At 42.6% G+C, this 23,914-nt stretch overlaps 1 protein-coding gene across 1 annotated transcript; it reads left to right on the forward strand.

Moving 5' to 3' along the window:
• The first annotated feature begins 19,281 nt into the window (after positions 1–19,281).
• Positions 19,282–21,616, forward strand: CALHM6 (calcium homeostasis modulator family member 6). Its single transcript, XM_059700104.1, has 2 exons — positions 19,282–20,439; positions 21,121–21,616. The coding sequence occupies exons 1-2, from the start codon at positions 19,864–19,866 to the stop codon at positions 21,541–21,543; spliced, it is 999 nt and encodes a 332-aa protein (XP_059556087.1). The 5' UTR covers positions 19,282–19,863; the 3' UTR covers positions 21,544–21,616.
• The last annotated feature ends 2,298 nt before the right edge of the window (positions 21,617–23,914 follow it).

The following is a 23,914-nucleotide window of genomic DNA, read 5'->3' on the forward strand; positions in this document are numbered from 1 at the left end:
GGATGCCATTTCTGGGATTTAAACTTGCTTTATGTGACAGATTCTCCGTTTACTTAACCCCATTCGGCATTCCTCTCTTCTACTCTTTCTCATTCAAAACCATGAATTGTCCGAAATGATCAAAAGCAAATTTTGAAAAAGGGGAAATTGCCCTTTGAGGCTACCAAGCAAACCTGATCTGAGATCCAAACACTCACAGGCCTACTTTCTAATTGAGATGAAAAGTGTAAGCAAGCGCCAAATCCAGCTTTCCTTTTGTCTTCATTAGTTTAAGGGCAGATGATAAATTAGTTTGAAAGTAACTTTAAAAAATGTGGTAATTGTGCATCTTTAAAAACAAAATTAGTGGGCTTTTTACCCTTCTAGTGGACCTCATATCTACTTCACTTAAGAAGAAATTTCCACGGGCAGTGACTTAGTGGGTGAGTGAAAAATAATGCTGAGTCCTAACCAGTTTGGCTCAGTGGCTAGAGCGTCAGCCTGCGGACTGAAAGGTCCCAGGTTCGATTCCAGTCAAGGGCATGTACCTTGGTTGCAGGCACATCCTCAGTAGGAGGTATGCAGGAGGCAGCTGATCGATGTTTCTCATTGATGTTTCTAACTCTCTATCCCGCTCCCTTCCTCTCGGTAAAAAATAAAACATATTTTTTTTTAAAAAAAGAAAAAGAATGCTGAAACTAACCACTGCTCTTCAGACAGGCATGTTTTATATCAGGGCTCATGCATATTTGATTAAGACTGAGAAGCTCTTTGTATCTTCCAGAAAACTCAGCAACATTACATCTCCCTTGTAGCTGAGTGATCAATTATGGAATCTGTTTCCGTGCTGCTCACTCTGAAAGGAGTGCTTCAAGTTCATGGGATAATCTGTGAGCTTTTGTTCAGGGCATTGGCAGGACTTTCAGTCCCAGCCTTAGAGAAAATTTGGGAATCGTTAGCACACAGAACTTGTCTGTGCAGTGGAAGGGACGTATTCCCCTTTTGGTAACTAATTAAGTAATAAACAGCCGTGATGGTCAATGAAATCTATTATCTGCTGAAAGAACATTCTCTTAAGATTGTTGTCATCATTGACAAGGAAGTCAGAAGGAAGACCTTATTCTGTGACTTAATAATTAAAATTTATTGTCTAGAATATTGAATTAATCCACAACACTTGTCCTAATTTTGTAAAAAGACCCAATGTCCTAGGTTATTAGTAAATTGTTTTAACAGGTTATGCTGACTGAATAATGTGTTTTAAAAAGAAGAGTTTACATTATCACTCTGTTTTTAAAAAATTCTTCATAGTTCACAAGCCACCCACAAAGGAATCTTAAATTTCTCCAAACTTTTAAGAGGATTCAAGTTATGAAATGTACAGAAGTGGGTAAAAATAGATTAATAATAGTAATCAATAATACACTAATAAATAATACAACAAGAGCAAACAACAGATACAAACTAAGACCGTCCTAGGAAAACTAGAGTAGATGGTTATCCGTGTCAGAGATTAATTCGGGCAATAAAAGGGGTTAGGGAGGTGTGTGAAGGTCCAACTTTAAGTTTAGTGCTAAAAAGGAACTTGTGATCTGATTGAGCCTCCAAACCTGCAGATAAAGAAGCTGGGCTCAAGCAGGGGGCTAACCTCTCTCCCGTTCCCTGCCGTGTTTATCCCTGTGCTTAGTTCATTTTCTGGGCAAAGCCCATTGACTTGATTGTCTCTTCTTTAAGTTCCTGTTGAGAAGAGGTCAGTTTCTGCAGCTTGCTTAGCTTACTGGCAAAGATGGTCTATTTACCAGCCACATTTCAGCTAGGTGTTTGCTTTATGCTACCTAACATCCATAACATACTGACTGCTTTTCAGGAAATGACAGAGAAAGCATGCATTCCACTACATGGCCTACACATCTGATTTTGGGTCACTTAATGGACAGGTTTGAACACTGTTAAACAAGATGTCATCACAATGTGAAGAGTAGAAGCTGAAGCTGCATTATAACTTTCCTGTTATTTTTCTTGGCTTTGTAGTTTCCCTCCATGTTTTGAGGTGTGTGTGTGTGTGTGTGTGTGTGTGTGTGTGTGTGTGTGTGTGTGTATGTGTTTTGTATAAGTTATAAAGATAGATGATTGAAAAAATAAATCATACTAGCAGGCTTGTAGTTTTAAAAATCTGCCCACTCCCTTTGTAACTGTGCAGAAACCTTATTTTCTTAAACCTGATCTTTTATTTTGATTTTTCCCCCCCTTTCATTCAAACTAGCCTCACCTAGCACCTGACTTACCTCCCTCCCTCTCCCTTGCTTAATCATTAAGGCCTCAGGACAATGAAGCTGTCAGATCCCTAGTCTTAGAAACAAGGTCTTGGGTCTATTTACTACTGAGACACAGTTACACGTAATATCTAGGCCTCGTGTTTTAGCTCTGGACCCAGGAAAGCAGAAGGATCCCACAGAACAAACCCTTGTGAAACAAAACAGAACAACTCCATGGCTGACATCAGGGCCAGATGCAAAGATCAGTTACCCCTACCCTAGCACCAACCAACCAATAGAGGCCACGATCCTAGCTCCATTAGTGACCATGAGTAGTGATTTGTTCCCTATAAGATCCATCTCCTTGAAGCCAGCAGGGAGCCAGGTTTTTGAGCATGAGCTACCTGAGACTCTGGGCATGGAGCCATCTCCTTAGTCAGTCCTTATTTTCTTAGCTGCAAACTCCTGTTTGTGTCTTATTAGGCTTTGACGCACGCAGGCAAAAGGAACCCTTCTGTCCAGGAATGTCTTTTCACTCTTGTGCTCCCCAGAAGTAACAATTTCTGATTTTCTTAGCTGTTGCATTCATTATGCCCATATTTATAAGGTCTACAACTTGCTACCTACAAAGAGGATTCGCTTTTTTATCCATCTCTCCTCTCTTCATACCTGTTTCATTCATCCTCAACCTTTTTTTTTTTTTATTAATTAAGGTATTACATATGTGTCCTTATCCCCCCATTGCCCCCCACCCTCCACTCATGCCCTCACTGCCCTGGTGTCTGTGTCCATTGGTTAGGCTTATAGGCATGCATACAAGTCCTTTGGTTGATCTCTTCCCCCTAACCCCCACCCTCTCCTACCTTCCCTCTGAGGTTTGATGGTCTGATCGATGCTTCTCTGTCTCTGGATCTGTTTTTGTTCATCAGTTTATGTTGTTCGTTATATTCCACAAATGAGTGGGATCATGTGATATTTCTCTTTCTCTGACTGGCTTATTTTGCTTAGCACAATGCTCTCCAGTTCCACTCATCTGCATCCCCAACCTTATAACAGAGCTATCATAACTTTTGGTTGAGTCAGTATTCAGTGTTTATGTTATAACTATGTAAATATGACTCACAGGTTAGCCATGTAGACTACTATCTTATTTCCTTTCATGTACAAATTCGACTTCCTCAGAGTTAGTGGAAAAAAAATTTTTTTTCATTTGCTTAGTTGTCAAGTAATCTCATTTTATCCCCAAACTTTCAATTTATTGTGAATCTCCTCACTCTATGTTCAGTCACACCTGTATAATCTGATGGTGCTTTTTGTTCTTGGAGCCTGCCCTCCTTGCATGTTGGCTGTCCTCAGATCTCTTTCCCCATCGTTCTAAGGATTCTCTATGCCTCTTTTCTGTGTAAAGATGTTCTTTAAATCCTATGCTTCCCTTTTTCATCAGTGCCTCATTTTGCCGGAGCATGTCCTCCCTGAGATTCCATGGGGAGTAAATATTCTGCCTCCTTTCATTTCTGAAAATATCTTTATTCCCTCCTCCACTTGATTTATCATTTAGCCAACAATTATAGGTTGGAAATGACTTTTCCTCAGATTTGTGCAAATAATGCTTCATGATCTTCCAGTTTCTGATGTTGTTGTTAAGAAATCTGTTACCAAGTTTTCTCTCTGATAGAGCAGTTTGAACCAGGGAAAAACTCCAATCTCCTCTCTAGTTAGTTTGGAGGAGGGATGCAGGAGGAAAGAGTTGATTAATAGGCCTAACTGCTTGTGTTCTTAAAGTCAAGTGGGGAAAGGGGGCTAGAGATCTCTATTTGGTGAGTAGACACATCCTCTAATTACGTATAGCATTTCCACTCAGTTGTGCTGTGTATTGAAATCAGAACACGTCTTCTCATCTGCTTAGGGAAGTCAAAGTGCATTTGCCTGCTGTGGTTCCATTTCTCATTCAGGTGCATCCCACTTTCAGAGGTACCTACTGAGCAAACAGGCTTGTTTCTGTCAACTCCATCCACATTCTCTTGCTGGCTTGGATTTTAGCCTCCTATTAGTTGCCATTCATCTATCTTCTCTCAGCTTCTACTGTCCAACCATTCGCTCTACAATTACTGTTTGAGTAACCACTAAGAGCTAGGCACTGTCCTAGTGCGAAGAATACTACACTAGTGAATAACAGTAAGATCCTGCCTTCTTGGCACTGACATTCTAGGGATGAGTCTGACAATTAACATAATTTATAAATTATGTCATCTATGAAAAGATACAGGGTGCTACAGGGAGGAAGGGCAGGATGAGGAGTCTGAGGGGGAGGGTGATATTTTAAATAGGGTGCTTAGGATAGGCTCTATTTATGTCCCCACTCCCATTCTCTTTTTTTTGTTTGTTTTTGAAAACCCTTTACTGTCCACTTAATGGGGTTTCAGGAAGGAACAGAAATAAAGTCCATATACCAAACCTAATGTGTTTAATTGGGAGGCCCACATCACTTTTCAGGTGAGTGGACAAGTGAGAAGAATGACAATAGCACCTGTTTATTGAGCACATACTATGTGCCAAGTACTATTCTAGGAACTGCAGGTTTTGTAGAGAACAACAACAAAATAAAAACTGGTACTCATATTTATGTTCTGATTTTGGGAGAGGGGGCAGATAACAAAATACATTATGTCAAATAGTGATAAGTACTATGGAGAAAAAAACAAGGGGAGGGGATGTGAAGTACTGGTGAGCTGGTACTGTTCTACAAAAAGTGCTTTCAGATGTGATGATATCTGAACAGACACTTGGAAGACATGAGGGTGAGAATCCATAGGGACATCTAAGAGAAGAAGACCATCCAGGCAGAGAGAATAGCAGTTTACAAAGGCCTTGAAGTCAATATGTGTTTAAGGGCAAGGAGGCAGTGTGGCTGGAGCAGAAGGTGGGAAGCAAGGTTTGTTCAGACATGTCCTCCAGGTTGTAGCAAATACTTGATTTAAAAACATGATTTTTTAAAATTGATTTTTAGAGAGAGAGTAAGGGAGAGAGAAACATCGCTGTGAGAGCAAACATTGATCGGCTGCCTCCTACCCTGACCAGGAATCATCCCGTGCACCCAACCTTTGAGTGCATGGGATGATGCCCAACCAACTGAGCCACACCAGCCAGGGGGCAAGGACTTGGGTTTTGAGGTGGGAAGTCTGCTGAACGAATAGGGTTGCAGTTAGCTGAGATGTGGAGAGCTGTGGGAGGAACATTGACGGGCAGGTGAGTCCCAGACCTCACACATTTTCTAAACATCCAAGAGGAGATGTACAAGCCTGAAATCCATGAGTGGGTCTGACAGAATACATAATTGTTGGTATCTTCTTAAAGGTTAAATGGAAAAGCACTAGCTGTGTGAGGAGAAATGCATTCTGGGTAAGTGGACTAGCATAAAACAACAGACATGAAAAACCAAGTCTCATTCACGAATTCACCAAGATTGGTGTGGTTGGCTCACAGAGTGTGTAGTGGGAAATGGTTGAAGATGAGACAGGAAAGGAAAACAAGGAGGATTTGTGCAGGATTTTGTATGGCATGCTAAGGAATTTGGACTTTATTATGCAGTGGGGGCTCCTTAACCTTTTCTGTGCCTCAGCATAACTGAGAGGTACAACAAACACCCAATACTGAGCCAGTATGGCAGCAATTTTCACCAGGTGGATGGGGGCCACAAATGACTTGGGTGAGGGAGGTGACAATGTCGCACATCCCCGTGTGTGTGTGTGTGTGTGTGTGTGTCGTGTCGCACATCCCCGTGTGTGTGTGTGTGTGTGTGTGTGTCGTGTCGCACATCCCCGTGTGTGTGTGTGTGTGTGTGTGGTTTTTGAAAAATCCTGAGATGGTGCTGATATGCCCCCATTTTCCATATACTCACTCTAAGGAATGGTTTCCTCCTAGTTGGAAATTAGTACACGCAATGGGGAGCCATTGAAGGATTTTCTTTTTTTTCCCTAAACTTTTATATTGAATTTATTGCCATGGTGTACAGTTTCAGGTGTACAATTCTATAACACATCATCTGTATATTGTATTGTGTGTTCACCAACCCAAGTCAAATCTCCTTGCATCACCATTTATCCCCCTATATTATCGTCTATCCCCTCACCCCCCTTTCCATCTGGTAATCACTATACTGTTGTCTGTGTCTGTGAGTTTTTTGGCGGGTTTTTTTTTTCCCCTTCTTAATCCCTTTACCATTTTCACCCAGCCCCTCAATCTCCCTCCAACAGAACTTTCTTCTTAAATAATCAGATTTGCAATTTGCTTTAGCTTCAACATAGAGGGTAGACCCAATGGGGAAGAGATTAGGAGGCTATTTTGATCATCTAAATAAGAGATAACCAGCTTCTTAACTAAGACTAGAGAGGGAATATTTAAGGCCTGGCTCACAGGTAAAACACGTGACCAAAGAATGGATATTTTGTGGGAGTATTGGTCAAAAGATGATAAACCTAGGGACACTCCGGATGTATGTGTCTCTGAGTTCCATTTACTATAGAAGAACATGGTTGCCTGCCATAGCTTTGCCCCAATTCCCTGACTTTCTCTTAGTAAACCTAGGAAACTGTCCACATCTTCTTGCCATTTTTATTTTAAGCCAGTTTGTTTCAGCAGGGACCCCTCCTGGACTGGTGTGGCGGGAGTGCAGGGTGTGTCCTGGAGGGTGGTGGGAATCAAGCCTGAAAAGGTATAGACGGGGTTAGAGGGGATGTCCTCCCTTATCCCCTCCACTTAATTTTTTAAAAATAGTGCCAATTGTCTGAGCATGTGGATTAACCAGGCAATTGGAGTAACTTTGAAATGGGTAAAGATGCAGCTCTGTCTACAAGTCTCTAGAAATGAGCTGTTGGGAAGCCTTTGTCATGGGAGGATCATAAGGTTTCAGTGGTGAATCCCAAAGGAAACCCTCGTGATTGGGATGGGCCTTTGAGGCTTTGGTTTAAAGTAGAATTTCTTCACATGAACAGCTTCTAAAAACAATTCAGCCAGCCAGAACTTTCCAAATTAAACAATGAAAAGTGATTTTAGTATATATTTAGGAATTATTTTCTGGACACATCTTCAGTGGTTTAGGCACCATCTTTTTCCCCCCAAAGAAATAGGAAAAAGGATAGCTTTCTGTGTGAGGGAAGCATCTAGTCAGTTTTCCAGCCTTGGTTGTTTACCACTTTTTTATTTTGTCCAGGATAAGAGACAGCCGGTACAATAAAAGTAAGTCCCTTTTACTGACTTCCGGTACAGATTGTCTTGATTGCTTAGCTCCTTCACCCTGCTCGCTAAGGAATTTATTTTACTGACAGGGGGCTAGATCTGTTATTTATTAGAGTTCTGAGGAGAAATTCTTGGAGCACTGCATGTATTGTATCTGTTCTTGACACAAAAAGGACTGAAGAAAGGAAAATGTGACTATTTTGAAAGGTGAATTCACAGAACTTTTAAAATCAAAGCTGAAATATAAACTGCAGTTACATATTAAAACATTACTCTTGAGAAGGTGCTGTTAGAGCATGAGCTTACTTTCTTCATTTCTTGATCAAAGAATCAAATTTCTGCCCAGCCAGTGTAGGTTAGTGGTTGAACGTCGACCTAGGAACTGAGAGGTCATAGTTTAATTCCTGGTCAGGGCATATCCCCAGTAGAGTGCGCACAGGAGTCAACTGATGGATTCTCTCTCATCATTGATGTTTCTATCCCTTTCTCTCCCTCTCCCTTCCTCTCTGATATATATTATCTATAATTTATATGATATATATTATATATAATTATATATATATATTTAAAAAATAAAGTTTCTGCTTCATTTTAAAACTAACTGAATAAATAAATCTATATATATAAAAGCCTAAATGACAAAATGACTGAATGACCAGTCAACCAGTCGCTATGATGTGCACTGACCACCAGGGGGGCAGATGCTCAATGCAAGAGCTGCTCCCTGGTGGTCAGTGTGCTCCTACAGCCAACCTCCTATGGCTGGCCAACCTCCCACGTCCCTCCATGGCCCCAATCGTGCACTGGTGGGGTCCTTTGGCCTGGCCTGTGCCCTCTCACAATCCAGGACCCCTCGGGAGATGTCAGAGAGCCGGTTTCAGCCTGATCCTGCAGGCCAGGCCGAGGGACCCCACTGGTGCATGAATTCGTGCACCGGGCCTCTAGTAAATAAATAAAACATCACTATTACTGAATACTGCCCTAGGGTAGTTCACACTTAGGCAACATGAATATCGCTGCTCCATCTGTCTTCCCCAATAGGGCAGAGAGGAGAGATTGTGTCTCTTGCTTATTACATGTACTTGGTTCTCACCAGTGCCTGGCACAAACATGGTATATAAAAATTACTTGACAATTGACAGTAAATAAATAGAGCACAGAAGTCTGTGGTCCCAAAAGACCTTACATATAAAGCTCCAGCTCTTACAATGAGCTAACATCACCAACCTCCCCATAGCTGTGAACTTTGGCCCTGAGCGATGCTCCAGCTGGATCCTGGTGCTGTTTCCACTTTGTCACCTTTGGACGGTGGAGAATTTAGAATTCAGTCTCCGAGACAGGGTACATCAGAAAGGCAGATGTGAACAAGGTACACCTGCAGTTGCTGCATGGCTGTTCCCACGTGGGATAGGAAGCCCAGATGCCAAAGCACAACTTAAAATAACACACCGTTTGTGTGGGATGTTGCAAACCACAGTCATCAACAGATTATTGCTAAGCTTCAGCAATTGCCTGTGAGAAGCCTTTTGAATTCACAACATTGTGCAATCCAACCAGCAAGGCCTCATCAGCACATCTGTCTTCCTAGAGAACGGAGGACAGTGTGGTGTGGGTGCAGGAGATGTGGGTGGGCCATGTGGCTGGGCCATGTGGCTGGGAGGATTGGTTATTCAGCTGGCTTTTCAACCACACCTACACACGTGGGGAATCACACCCTGGCACCTCGCAGTACACCGGACTTCATGAAAAAGACTCTGGCAAGGTGAGTATCTCATATAAGTTACTGCATGTTTACCCTACTTCTAAACTGAGTTTCTGTGTTGCTTAGTGAGTGTGTTAAGAGCCTTATAGATGATGAGAGCACCTTCGTGAATTCGCTGCTAAGGAGAGGTCATTTTTATTGAATAAAGGAATTAGGATGCCAGAGGAAGAAGTGAGGAATGAGTATTTGACAATTCTGCAAAATAAGTTTTGTTTTAAAAACAGGATATAAAGACCCCTCCTGCTAGGCTTATTTTATAAAATGTGCTGAAGTTCATGAAAATACTGCTCAGTCCATATATACAGCATTATTATATTAAAGCATACTGAATAGCAATGGATAATGGTAGCCATCTTACGGGGGCTTATAGATTTTAAGAACTTTGCACAAATCTGCACACTGATTCAGTCAGGAAGATACTATCTACATCCTCATCTTAAAAATTAGGAAGCTAGGGTCAGAGAGGCTAAGAAATGTGACCAGAAACAGCCACCAATTATTATGGGCTATTGCATGAAGCTCAAAATAAAACAATGTTTTAATATTTGTTTATAATTATTTGGAATTTTCAATATGCCACATTATAATCATTTAAACTATTGATTAAGTTATGAACATATTATTTAGAAACTATTAGTCTCACTACAATGTCCTACCTTTAATCTTGCAAAACTGAAAAGAGCAAGAAAATTTTTTTTTTGTCGAAGTAGACTTTTTAAATAAGCTAAAAGGACATCTCCATATATGAGCAATTGCAACTATTTGCCACAGTTTAGAACCCTGCAGGATGGCTCACAGAGAACATAAGGTATCACCATCAGTGCAAAGTCAGAAGTCTGCTTTCTGTTTCTAGTCTCATCTTGCACCCAACTTTGATTATTCCATTATAGAAGAGCTTCATGCACATAAAAGCAAATTACTTACCAATTTCTTCATATCCATCTCTTAATTTAGTGTTGTTCTCTGGACTTTGCCTTTAGTCATAAATGTTTGTGGTTTCTCAGGTAGTTGAAATGAATGAAGTCATTGTAAAACTATCATGCTTTCAATTGTCCGGCTAATACTTCACATAAAATAAGCCTACTTTCTCACCTTCTCTTAAAGAAGATAAACATTTGGCTGCAATGATTATTAGCAGCTGTGGAGATATAAAAGCGGCTAGAAAATATTTCAAAATTAATGTGTCTTTTAGACAATCATTTGTTAATTGCTTTTTAATTTTTTTAAAATATATTTTTATTGATTTTTTACAGAGAGGAAGGGAGAGAGATAGAGAGTTAGAAACATCGATGAGAGAGAAACATCGACCAGCTGCCTCCTGCACACCTCCCACTGGGGATGTGCCTGCAACCAAGGTATAGGCCCTTGACCAGAATCGAACCTGGGACCCTTCAGTCCGCAGGCCAACGCTCTATCCACAGAGCCAAACCGGTTTTGGCATACACATTGCTTTTTTAAATCCAGCATTATATGGAAGGAAAAAAATGGATCTGCAGTTTTGGTTTTTTCCTGTTTGGGGAGATTTTTAAAAGTCTTTATTTTTCACTTTTGACTGAATTACATCATTTTTTGCTTGAGTGTTTGTATTTTTTGAGATCATGCCTGCTCTTTCTAGAACTAGAACTGTACCTAGTATATTACAGAATGGTAGGGTTGAAAGCGACCTTGAAGATGATCTAAGCCCCCCCTCCCCCCACTCCCCTTCCCTGTTTTACAGTTAAGGAAACACCTTGCTTGGCATTTCTTCACTTTAGGGCAGGTGAGGGTATCGCCTAAATCGACAGTGCTTGCTTTGCTTGACTTTTGCACTTCTAGGTGGAACAACCCTAGGTTGGAGAATAAACAAATAGGGGTGGAAATAAGTATGATGCCATCAATCTGGCTGTTAGATTGTTCTTTACCAAAATGTTGTCAAGTAAGTTATAGATTTAAATGTTTGAACTATGTTAACTTATTTCATTGAGCAACGGTAGATGATATTTTGTTTACTAAACATCTGATTCTTTCTTTGGTTCCCAATTAGGTGAACAAGCAAGTGTTAACAGCCCATAGAGCCTATTATGGTGGTGAATTAGCGCCCCCTAGCACATTCACCACTGTTTTAAAAAATCTTTTATAAAATATAAATGTGAAACAAAAATGTTCTCAATATTGTGCTTGGTTCTTCATACTATCTCATTTTAATTCTCAAAAAAAATTGTGAGACACCTGTTGGAACAGTTTTGAAAGGAGATAATGCTAATATGCAATGTGGTGAGGGCTATATCAGGTGTGAGAAGAGAGTTGTGACAGGGAGTGACTGACTTTGTAGAAGAATGCAAGGATGAGTAACAAGTCCTCCTCTCTGAAACCTCTCAGATTAGCTGGGTAAACACAGCTCTGGAAAGGAATGTTGCATGTTAAGAACTATTGCAGCATTTTTATTCGTTGAATGATGTGGGAGCAACAAAACAGAACCACTAACTCTGCTTGTAGGTTTTGAAGGTGGCTTCAGTGAAGAGATGACTAAGTATTAAAGGAGGAGAGTCGTTTTCCAGGAGAAGAACAGAGAAATGTCATTCAAGGCAGTGCTAAGAGCAAGTGAGAAGGCATAGAATTGAGGAAGACCATAAGATGTAAGTTCAGCTACCAGTAAGGGGGTCAGCGTTGTTGGAAACGGGTGCACGGGATGGAGTGGCACTCAGATGGATAGAACAAGACTAAGAAGAGCTTCTGTGCCAACTTAGGGAGTATGGAACTTGTCCTCTTGACAGCTGGGAGCACTGGGGGTTTTCAACTGGAAAATAATGCAATTGGATTTCTTTCTTTTCCTACCTTAAGTTGAGATATATAACCTATAGTCAGAAAACTATTAAAACAAATATACTGTACAAAGCATAATTATAAAGCAAACACTTCCATAACCATCACCCTGGTATAAAAAAAATAGCATTGTGAACATCTTGCTTGTCCTCCCTACCCCAATCATAAGCCCATTCATGCCCACTGTCCTTGTGATTCTTCATCACTATTTTGTTTTCCTTTGTAGTTTTATTAGAGCCCCAATGCACGAAAATTCGTGCAGGAGTAGGCCTTCCTTCCCCTGGCTGCTGGCACCGGCTTCCCTCTGGCACCTGGGACCTGGGCTTGCTTCCCTCCAGCCGCCCGCAGGCACCCAGGACCTGGACTTCACTCCGGTCCTGGTTTCGTCCAGAAGGACATCTGGAATGACGTCCAGAAGGACGTCCGGTCTAATTGGCATAGTACCCTTTTATTATTATAGATTACTTATGTATACATCCTCAGAAAATGAAGTTTAGTTTTGACTATTTCTGAACTTTTTACAAATAGAATCATACTGATTATATTCTTTGTGTTTGATTTCTATTACTCAACATTGTTTTTAAGACTCATCCTTGTTATTTCTTGTTGTTGTAGCAGCATTTATTTATTTTCATTGCTGTATAGCATTTTCTTGTTTGTATATTTCACAGTTTATCTTGGCTGCTGCTGTTGGATATTTGTTCTTTGATTAAAAAAACAACAGTTTTTGCCTAATGCAAACGATATTGCTCTGAGCTTTTGTGCCCTGTATCATGTTCACACAGACCTAACAGTTTGTAGAACATGTTCAGATTCCTTTTTCAGGAAGTTAACTGTGACAGGACTGAGTGGCATAAACTAGAGTGGGGTGAAGTACTAAGGGTCTGCTCCACTTTCAATGAGGATGGAGAGAGAGGTTCCATCTGAGAGACAGTCCTGAGGCAGCATGGAGCTCACAGGAGTGGCACTCACAGGTGACCCTGAGTTTTCTAGTTTGAAAGACTGATATCCTCAACTGACTTTAAAAATCTGGAGGAGAAATAAGTTTTAGGGAGAAATGAGTTCTATTTTGGGTTTGAGGTGGACTGCTGAACACACAAGTGGAAATATTGGCTAGATAATCAGAAATGCCTATCTAGAACTTAGGAAAGGGAGGAGCTAGAGATGAAGATTTGGATCTAGTAGCATACAGTTGATTGTCAAAGCCATGGGAAAGGAGATAATAATAATCAACAATACTTTTTGAGCATTTATTATGAGCCAGGCACTCTTCTAAAAATATTACATGTATCGACTCATTTCATCTTCAACAACCTAATGAGGCAGGTACTATTTTCATTTTGTACGTGAGAGAATTGAGGCACAGAAAGGTCAATTAGCTTGCCTGAGGTCACACATGTACTCAGTGGTGATGCCAAAATGAGATTATTTAGGAAGTGTATGGGGAAAGGATTGAACTTTAGTGAGCATCAATATTAATAGTTGGGAAGAGGAGGAGCCTGGGAAGGAGACTTAGATGAGTACTTATTGAGTTAGGAGAAGAGCCAGAGAGTGTCATTAATAGCCAAATTCAAATTAACTTAATAAGGTTAAGGACTGCAGGTGCCTGGCACTACTGTAGGAGGTCAAATGCCAAAGCAGAGTCACAGATAGTCAAGCTCTGAGACTAGGCGTCAACAAAACCTATTCAGGCCTGGCTCACTGCTTCCAAGATTCCTCTTTAAGGAATCTAATAAAATATAGAAAAAGAATTATTTCCCTTTGGTTACTGTTCACAGCTCAAGTAAGAAGGAAAATCCCTTTCTGAGGCAATTCAGTTGTGTGGGTCTGAGAAGATAGTGGAGAAATGGGGAAGGTCATAGGGAAGGTGAGCACCCCATACCAGACTCTGCTGAGTAAACAAGCTGAGCTGGGCAGGAAGGAGGACAGGAGGAATCGTGGGAGAGTCCCTGCTCTGCCAAGGCCTGCAGCTCTGCCACCCTCTACTGTGACTCTGGTGACAGTGGGTAGCAGTGGGTGTCCAGGTGGCCCTTCAGCTGCACCTAAAATTGCCCCATGGCCCTATCTTCTCCCTGGTGTTGCCTTGTTTCTCTCTAGATAGACTTAACTAGTGTTTGTCACAAGGTTGGCATTTGAAATGCCATGGTATTGTCTTTTAACAAATGACACTCCTATGCCAAAGAAAAGATCTGATCTTTCCTCTGTTTACATTTCCATAGGAAGAACTTTTATAAATGTTCAAAAGTCTTGACATAATAATAGATTCCAGATTTTATTTATATTTATTTATTTATGTACTTACTTACTTACTAGAGGCCTGGTGCATGAAAATTCATGCACTGGAGGGGGGGGCGGGGCTCAGCCCGCCCTGCCCCCTCTCACAGTCCAGGAGCCCTCAGGGGCAGGAGATACCCGGCAATTGGGGAAGGTGATGCCCCATCACACCTCTGTTGCTGCCACTGCCGGCAGCGCAAGCCTTTGCTGGCCCTGGTTACCTGAGCCTCGGGCCGGCCCTGGGCAGCTGGGGGGCTGAGGGGACTGGGGACTCTGGAGGCAGGTGCGTGGCATGGCTGAGGGGACTGGGCGCTGCCATCATTGAGGGTGTGGCAGTTAATTAGCATATCCCTCCTTATTGGCTGTGGGGGCTGCCATCTTTGCAACAGTGTGAGGGTCAATTAGCATATTCCCTCTTTATTATATAGGATTAAAATATATCTTATTGATTTTTAACAGTAGGCAGGGAGAGGGATAGAGAGCTAGAAACATCGATGAGAGAGAAACATCAATTCAGCTGCATCCTGCACACTCCCCACTGGGGATGTGCCCACAACCAAGGTACATGCCTTTGGCCAGAATCAAACCTGGGACCCTTCAGTCCACAGGCTGATGCTCTATCCACTGAGCCAAACTGGTTAGGGCTGGTTCCAGATTTTAAAATATATTACATAACTAAATGATATATCTACAAATTATAACATGCAGAACAGTATTCTTTGTTTTTAATCCTCACTCAAGGATATATTTTTATTAATTTTTAGAAAGAGGAAGGAAGAGAGAAGGAGAGAGAGAAATACTGATGTGAGAGAGAAACATAGATTAGTTGCCGCCCCTATGAATCCTGAGCTGGGATTGAACCCACAAACCTTTGGGCGTATGGGACGATCCTCCAACCAGCTAAACCCCTGGCCCAGAAGAGTATTCTTTAAGCTTAAGAGTGTCACACTTTCTAAATTTACTTAAGTTTGGCATTTAAAGTTGTATCTTGGCCCTGGTCACCTGGACACCCGCTGGGTAATTCAGTTGGTTAGAGCATTGTCCCAATACAACCAAGGTTGTGGGTTTGATCCCCCATCAAGGCATATAAAAGAATCAACCAATGAGATTCCAGGATGGCTACAGAGTAACTGGAAGCTGCTCAACATCACTAATTAAAACCATAATGAGATACCATCTCACACCTGCCAGAATGGCTACCATTATAGTATTAAGTCAACAAACAACAAGTACTGGCAAGGATGTGGAGAAAAGGGCATCCTTGTGCACTGCTGGTGGGAATGCAGACTGGTGTAGCCACTGTGGAAAACAGTATGGAGTTTCCTCAAAAAATTAAAAATGGAATTGCCTTTTGACCCAACAATCCCACTTCTAGGAATATATCCTAAGAATCCAGAAACACCAATCAGAAAGAATATATGCACCCCTGTATTCACGGCAGCATTATTTACAACAGCCCAAGTGCCCATCAGTAGATGAATGGATAAAAAACAACTGTGGTACATTTACACAATGGAATACTACATGGCTGTAAAGAAGAAGGAACGCAGACCTTTGTGACAGCAGGGAGGGACCTTGAGAGTATTATGTTGAGTGAAATAAGCCAGTCAGAGAAAGACAAATACCAAATGATCTCACTCATATGTGGAATCTAATGAACAAAATAAACTGATGAACAGAAAAGAACCAGAGGCATGTATACATGGAACAGACTGACAGCTGTCAGAAGGGAGAGGGTTGGGAGGAATGGTGAAAGAGATTAACCAAAGAACATATGTGCATAACTCATAGACACAAACAACAGTGTGGTGATAGCTAGAGGAAAGTACTGGTGGAGGCTGGGTGGAGGTGGGCAGAGCAGGGGTGGGGGGGAGGGAGATGGGGACATAGTGTCAACAATAAAAATAAAGTTAAAAAAAGAAACTACCTACCAATGAATGCACAAATAAGTGGAACAACAAATAGATGTTTCTCTCTCTCTCTCTCTCTCTCTCTCTCTCTCTCTCTCTCTCTCTTTCTCTCTCTCTCTCTCTCTCCCTCTCTCCCTTTTTCCCTCTCTCCCTCTCTAAAATAAAATTTTACAAAAAGAATGTTTCTTTTATTTAAAAAAATACATTTTTATTGATTTCAGAGAGAAGGTAGATGGAGAGAAAGATATAAATGTCAATAATGAGAGAGAATCATAGATTGGCTGCCTCCTGCACTCTCCCCACTGGGGATCGAGCCGGCAATCCCGGCATGTGCCCTGACCTGGACTGGAACCCCGACCTCCTGATTCATAAGTTGACGCTCAACCACTGAGTCATGCTGACTGGAAGAATGTTTCTTTTAAAGTTGTGTCTTGCACATGGAAAATACTTACAAGATGTGAACCTTAATTTGATTTTACTCTTGTAGATGAGTCTTGGGGACAGGATTGACACTTTGCTAGAATCTAGCAGTTGTATTCCAACCAGGTCATACCATTAGTCTGGGTTCTCTTGAAAGCTACAGAGAATAAAGTTTGAAAACGAGCTCCTTTGAAGATGATTGCTATGAACAATGTGAATGTTTACTTCCTTTCAAGACTTGATCTTGCTTTCTTTTTTGAGAAATGTTTTGTGGTTTCTAAAACCAGTGATAATGAATGTTGAGAAACAAAGTAACGCAGTTAAAACAAAAACCCATAACCATTGGTGTTCTAATGGGCTTAACATTGGTGTTCAATTATGGATTTTCAAAAGTGTAAAGGTCTTTCAAATATTATTCACTCTACTCTCAGAGAAAATTCTTGACTCCTCTCTACATCATTAGTATTTTATTCTATTTCCACTAAGGGTTAAACATCTGAGCAATGTTTTCTCAGAACAGAGCTGGACATAAAGGGCTTGGTGATTTTCAAGGGACCCGAACTAGAACCACCCACTGCTCTAGAGGCGGTGGGGTGGATGCCAGTATATAAGAGCCAACTGCAAATGCTGGGAGAAAATGCGGGCTGGCAGGCAGGACCCAGACTCTCATGGCTATGGAGACGTGTCACAGGGACAGAATGATCATCGGAATCTGTGGGATTCATGATGGGGGAGCACAGGGGTGGCAACCCCAGGGGGTGGTGTTTGCAGACACAAGCTGACAGGATAATAGGTCAGGATGCAGCTCAGGCTGTAATGCATTTCAGGGCAGGACTGCAAACTACATATTCTGGTCTATAAAGACCTTAACCCTGACCTCAACCTGCAGCTCTGCCCTCATGATGGGCCACTTTCCTTCTCACCTCCATACTCCCATCACTTTCCAACCACAGCATGCCACACTCCTTGGCACTCCAGAGCCTTGGCCATTCAGATTTCTTTTTTCTGTTTAGATTTCTGCTTAAGTGCCCTGTACTTATGGAGGCTTTCTCAGGACATTCTCTACCACACAGTTCTATCCTAATTTTCTGCATAACCTTGAGAACTTTCCCCTTATTATCTATATCCTCTGCACTATAATATACATGGGCAAATTATTCCTGCTGTATTCAATAATCCCAGTCACATGAGCATGGAAAGGCAGAGGTTTTGTTTTGTTTTGTTTTTTGGAAATGTAAGATTACAGAGATGATAGTCAGAAGTGATTTGCTTCAAACATGCAATTTTGCTGCAAGTGTAGAGGCAGACCTGGTCTAATCTCAGAGAAGATGGCACCCACTGATTGACAATGAGGACCCTGATCTGGGGACAACTTCTGAAGACGCAAAAGAAAGCATAACTGTTCATCAAAATGCTACAGAACAGTAGTCTTGTACCAGATACGGGTGGTGGGAGGTAACTAAGACGGCATCAAGTTGGACTAAGAAAAGAGTAATACATTTCTTGCCCCTTCTCTAACAATTCACTTGGTTCTGTAGGTTACTAATTCTTTTCAGATAGATAAAGCAAACCTAGTTGATGGGTGCCAACAGCGACCAGTTCATTGTGACCTGCCCACCTAGACTTCATATCCAAAAACCCTCCTGGTGATGAGGTGGACAGTTAAGGGCACACCAATTCTCTTAAGGTAGTAGAGGATTGTTGCCTCACTGGATATAATCCTTGGTCTAAAACTCAGCATTCATCTGAATTCTTAAGTTATGTTCAACAGTTATTCGTTGTCTAATCTCAAAGTTGCAATGTAAGAGGTAATCGCTCACATTGAGTATTCATTTAATAGGCACACCCTATATGTAAAGGTGATTGACAAATGCTACTCAATTTACTCGGCTCAACAGTCTTGAAAAGTGAGCACTATTAACCTGCTTTTACAAATGAGATGCTGAGTTTTAGAGGCACTAACTTACACACACACACACACACACACACACACACACACACACACTGCACCTAACTTCAAAGTACACCTTACCTGCTCTGGAGCCACACAGAGTCAGGTCATTTTCACAGAAGTGGTTACAGTTTGTGTCAGAGACATGCTGCTTTGAAAAAACTAAAGGTAGCGGCGGAAACAACATGTTAGTTAGATGTAGCTGCAGTTTGAAATGTTTTTGGTTCAAGTGATATTTTTTAAAATATATTTTTATTGATTTCAGAGAGGGGAATGGGAGAGGGAGAGAAAGCTAGAAACATCAATGATGAGAGAGAATCATTGATCGGCTGCCTCCTGCATGCCCTACACTGGGAATGGAGCCCACAACCTGACCGGGAATCGAATCCAGACCTCCTCGTTCATAGGTCGACACTCAATCACTGAACCACCACGGCGGGCTCAAGTGGTATTTTTGAACAACCGTATACTCCTCCCCAGTCCCCAGTGATCAACTTGGTGGTCACTGAGTAAGAACTTGACACTCCTCCAGGTATCCACAGTTTAAGGATATACCTGAAAAAAAAAAAAAGGCAAAAGTCAATATAAAATATAATGTATTTAATCTAATGTCCTTTATGTCCGGTGGGAGATCAGGCAGAGGAGAGAACAAGGTGAGTGATGTGGGGGTTCTGTCCAGAGAGGAACAGGAAGTCAACAGACACCAGGGAGGTACTAGAACTTGAGCTGGGCTTCGTTGTGAATTAGCTTATGAAAGAGAAACCAGGAATCTGTGTTTCCTGTTAATGATCAGAGGGTTTTTGGTAACTGTTCCTTCAGGCTTAGGAACTAGGTGGCTGCAATCAAGGAAATGGTTTTCCCCAGTTTGCCCAAGTTAGAAGTATTGTTGGCTTTGGGGAGCTGCATTGGGGCAGGAAGGGTAAGGAAAGTCCCCTGGTTCCTTGTCAGATGGGTGGAAGCAAACGTTTCCATGGGACAGAGTCCACCTTCAATCAGAGTTCATGCACTGGGGAGGGAGGTCACCAATGCAGCAGCCTTGAGAAAGGGGTGGGCATTGGGGAGGCCAATGGTGTATGTGGTCGGGTCTGCTTTTCAGTCAGGGCTGGTTTCGTTGAAAGAAGAAAGCGAAAGCTCAGGGCCAGAGAAGTCCTCTTCCCTTTTTAGAAGTTGCTTCTTAGCAGAGCGGAAAGCCCCAGACCCCAGGACACCAAAGCATCCCAGGCGCAGGGCGGCCAAGAGGGAGAAGCATCCAGACCTGTCCGCTGCGCCTGGGGCATGGAGCCAATGAAGAAGCTGCAGACGGTGCTGGACCTGTACCTCAAGCACCGCATCACGCTGGGCTATGGCCTGCTGACTCTTCTGACCGCGAGCGGGGAGCGCATCTTCTCCACCGCGGTGTTCCAGTGCCCCTGCAGCGCCGCCTGGAACCTGACCTACGGGCTGGTGTTCCTGCTGGTCCCCGCGCTGGCGCTCTTCCTCCTGGGCTACGTGCTGAGCGCTCGCACCTGGCGCCTGCTCACCGGCTGCTGCCAGCGGGGCGCCGACGACCGCGACGACGACACCGGCTGCCGCGCCTGCTGCAACGTCTGCTGCAACGCGGGGCGGCGCGGGGCCCTGGTGTGCGCGCAGCTGAGCGGGGCGGCCGCCATCGCGCCCCTCACCTGGGTGGCCGTGGCGCTGCTCGGGGGCTCCTTCTACGAGTGCGCGGCCAGCGGGAGCCGCTTCCTGGCGCGGCGCCTGTGCTCGGACCGTGACCCCCAGTGCGCCCAACAACTCCCGCTGGTTCCCTGCAACAAGGCGCAGCCGTCCGACGTGCAGGACCTCCGGACGGACCTCAGGGCCCAGTCGCAGGTCAGCGGAGAGGGCGGGCTTCTGCGGGCGGACCCGGGAAATGAGAAATCCATGCCCCTTCCCCAGACATAGGACACTAAGACCAACTAGAATGGCTTCTTGCTTCCCATGAGCTAAGAGGCAAATGTGATGATAAACGGGATGAAAAAGAGGAAAGGCGCCCCATTCAGCGTTAGGCACCTACTCTGTGCGAGAACCCGCGCTAGGTCCTTTACGTCTACATTAGTCTCCGACAAATACACTGAGTCCAGGTGGGGTTGTTGGCTCAGCCAGAAGAAGGCAGAATTGTCACCAGGAAATGAGTCTGCCTGGCTCTAAAGCACCATCCCACACTTCTTCTAGGAACACAAAGCTCAGAGGTTTTTGAAGATGAATGCTGGCTTCACTGGATTTGCCAATATTCCACGTTTTGAGTTCGAGGGGAGTGACATATAGGCATCTCCCCGGACTCTTGACAGGACTTGGAAAATGACTGACTTGCAGAGCAAGCAGTTGTACCGAGGGGTTCCAGAGGGGTTCCGGAGGGGTTCCGGAGGTCACTGCCACTCATTTCTCTTAGGAGATTAAGACCTCAAACTTGCTTGTTCATCATGACTGCTGGGTAGTTCAAACTTTTTCTGAGGATTTAATAATGACTTGTAAAAAATGCGACTAAATTAGTATTTTGATGTGTTTTCCTAGGTACTGGGCTGGATCCTGATAGCAGCTGTTATCGTCTGCCTTCTGATTATTGTAGCTATCACCCGATGTGTATCTCCAGTTAGTTTTCTACAACTGAGCTTTTGGAAAATCTATGTGGAACAGGAGCAGAAGATCCTCAGAAGTCAAGCCACAGAACATGCGACTGAATTGGCAAGTGAGAATGTTAAATGTTTCTTTGAAGGTTCACATCCAAAGGAATGCAAGACCCCGAGCATGAAAGACTGGCAGCAGGTTTCAGAACTATATACTTTCAATCCAAAGAACCAGTACTACAGCATGTTGCACAAATATGTTAACAGAGAAGAGAAGAATCGAAGCATCAGGATTTCAAAAGGAGATGCAGTGGTTCCTATTCTTGGCTTTGTAGATTCACACGGTATGCACGCCACTGCTGAGTTATGACCCTGTGAATGAATAAAAGGAAAAGCGTTCTTCTGAATTATTACTTCATTGTTTAAAGAATAAACATTGTTATTGTTTACTAGGGGCCCGGTGTACGAAATTCGTGCACTGGGTGTGTGTGGGGGGGAGTGTCCCTCAGCCCAGCCTGCCCCCTCTCACATACTGGGAGCCCTCAGGCATTGACCCCCATCACCCTCCAATCGCAGGATCGGCCCCTTGCCCAGGCCTGACGCCTCTGGCCTAGGCGTCCGGGCCGGGCAGCGGGGACCCGCAGTTGCAGCGGCCCCGCGATTGTGGGCTTCGCTTTAGGCCCAGGCAAGGGACCCCTAGCTCCTGGGACTGCCAGCTTCGACCTTGCCCAGCTCCCATTGCTGGCTCCACCCCTACTTCCTGCTATCACTGGCCAGGGCGGCAAAGGCGCCTGATTCTCTGATCATGGCTGGGGGCCGCCTTTGCCCTGCCCCCCAGTTCTTAGCTCCCCCCTGGGTTTCTGATCACTGTCAGTGGCAGGGGGCTTCTTCCTGCTTTCCCTTTCACCTCCCTGCATTGTGCCTACATATGCAAATTAACCACCATCTTATTGGCAGTTAACTGCCAATCTTAGTTGGTAGTTAATTTGCATATAGCCCTGATTAGCCAATGAAAAGGGTATCGTCGTACGCCAATTACCATTTTTCTCTTTTATTAGATAGGATGGTGGTTTTTTACTTTGGTCTTCCAAATTATGGAAGTATGGAATTTTAGATCTGAAATAAAAATTTATAATTTTACCTCTTTATTATATTAATTATTTAAAAAAGGAAGTGAGGATAAATGTGTCACTGAAAGTGACAAACTGGAACTAGAACAACAGTTTTATATCCTTAGTCTAGGGTCCTTTATGGTAAATAATATTGCTGCTTTCAAATATAAGACTTCATTTAGTAGCAAAAAACAGTGGGGAAAAAAACAATTGAATTTCAGATCTTTCTTTTAGGCTACATGATATCAATTTCAAGTTCACTTTCTTGCAGGCAACACCTTGTTAGGAACTTTAAAATACTGGCATTTTATGTCTGAACAAAAATACAAAAATTTATCCTGCAAAGGAAGGTAAAATTGTTTAAATACGAAATTTGAAAAACTAATTTAGGGTAATTGCAGACAATAGTTGTTTTTAGTGTGTAGGATTAGAGGAAAAACTTAAAGCTGTTTATTTTGGTAAATTTCAAATATGCAAAGACATAGAGAGGATAGTATTATGAACCTCCATATAGTCATTACACAGCTTCAACATACAGGGAAGTCAGATAAAACCCATATCATACAAATAAAGATAGAAATACAAATTGTGGCCTAATGTAGATGAGGGGAGGCAGGGGGAAGGGGAAATCTGTGAGAAACTGATATCTGTAGAGTAGAGGAGCCTTTCCATTTGCAGGAACAGTATGTGCAAAGGCTGAGGGGACAAAGATCTTAGCAGAGTTGGAAGCCTTAAAAGTAACTGGAAAAATGAGCAAGAGACAGATGATGCAGATGATTTTAGGTTCATTCTATGAGCATTTTAGAGATATTGATTTGCTTCTCTTGTGGAAAATAGGAATGGCCAGGGGAAGAGGGAGAGACAAGGTGGAAATGGAGAGACTGGTCAGGAGGCCACCGCAGTGGAAACAGGCAGGAGTGAACTTGAACTGGGTTGATAGTGATGAAGAGAGAAAAATTAGATTCAAGGTAGATTTTGAATATAGACATGACAGGATGTGTGGATGGAAAGGATACAAAGATTCATTGAGAAGAAGATTATGTATAGATAAATTATGTTGCTTGGTGATGTCAAGATTTTTCAGGGGACATTCAATTGTCATTTTTGTCCATTCCACAAATTCATGGCTGTTTGTGCATTTAAAAAATGATATATGAAAACTTTAAACTGTAAAACAATTGAGCACTGATCATGTTTAGCCGTTCTTCCTCTCTTGGCAGACGCTTGTACCAGCTTCTACTTGCCCTTTGTCACAGAAACCCATTAAAAAACTAGTTAACAGGGCTGAATATCTTGTGGTTGAGAGTCACGTACAACAAGACATCTGGCAGCAGAAACTGCATGCTCAATTTTTCTCTATTCCCTAATGCATACTTTTGAAAATCATATCACATCTACTTTCATTTTTGCTTCCTTTATTTCATTTCCTAAATTCTTTTGTATATTCTTTCCTTTTCTTTTTCTGGTCTACCATTTATACGTACATCTTCAATAGTCTTACATTGTCTCCATTTTGTTTATCTATGCTCCATGTTTTCCTGCCCAGTCTTTAATAATTACCATTAAAGTATACATGCTTAACATAAACAATGATAATGGTAGGGAAGCATGTGAAGTAAAGAGTAAAAT

The sequence above is a fragment of the Myotis daubentonii genome, chromosome 6, assembly GCF_963259705.1.
Source record: "Myotis daubentonii chromosome 6, mMyoDau2.1, whole genome shotgun sequence".
NCBI classification, from domain to species: domain Eukaryota; kingdom Metazoa; phylum Chordata; class Mammalia; order Chiroptera; family Vespertilionidae; genus Myotis; species Myotis daubentonii.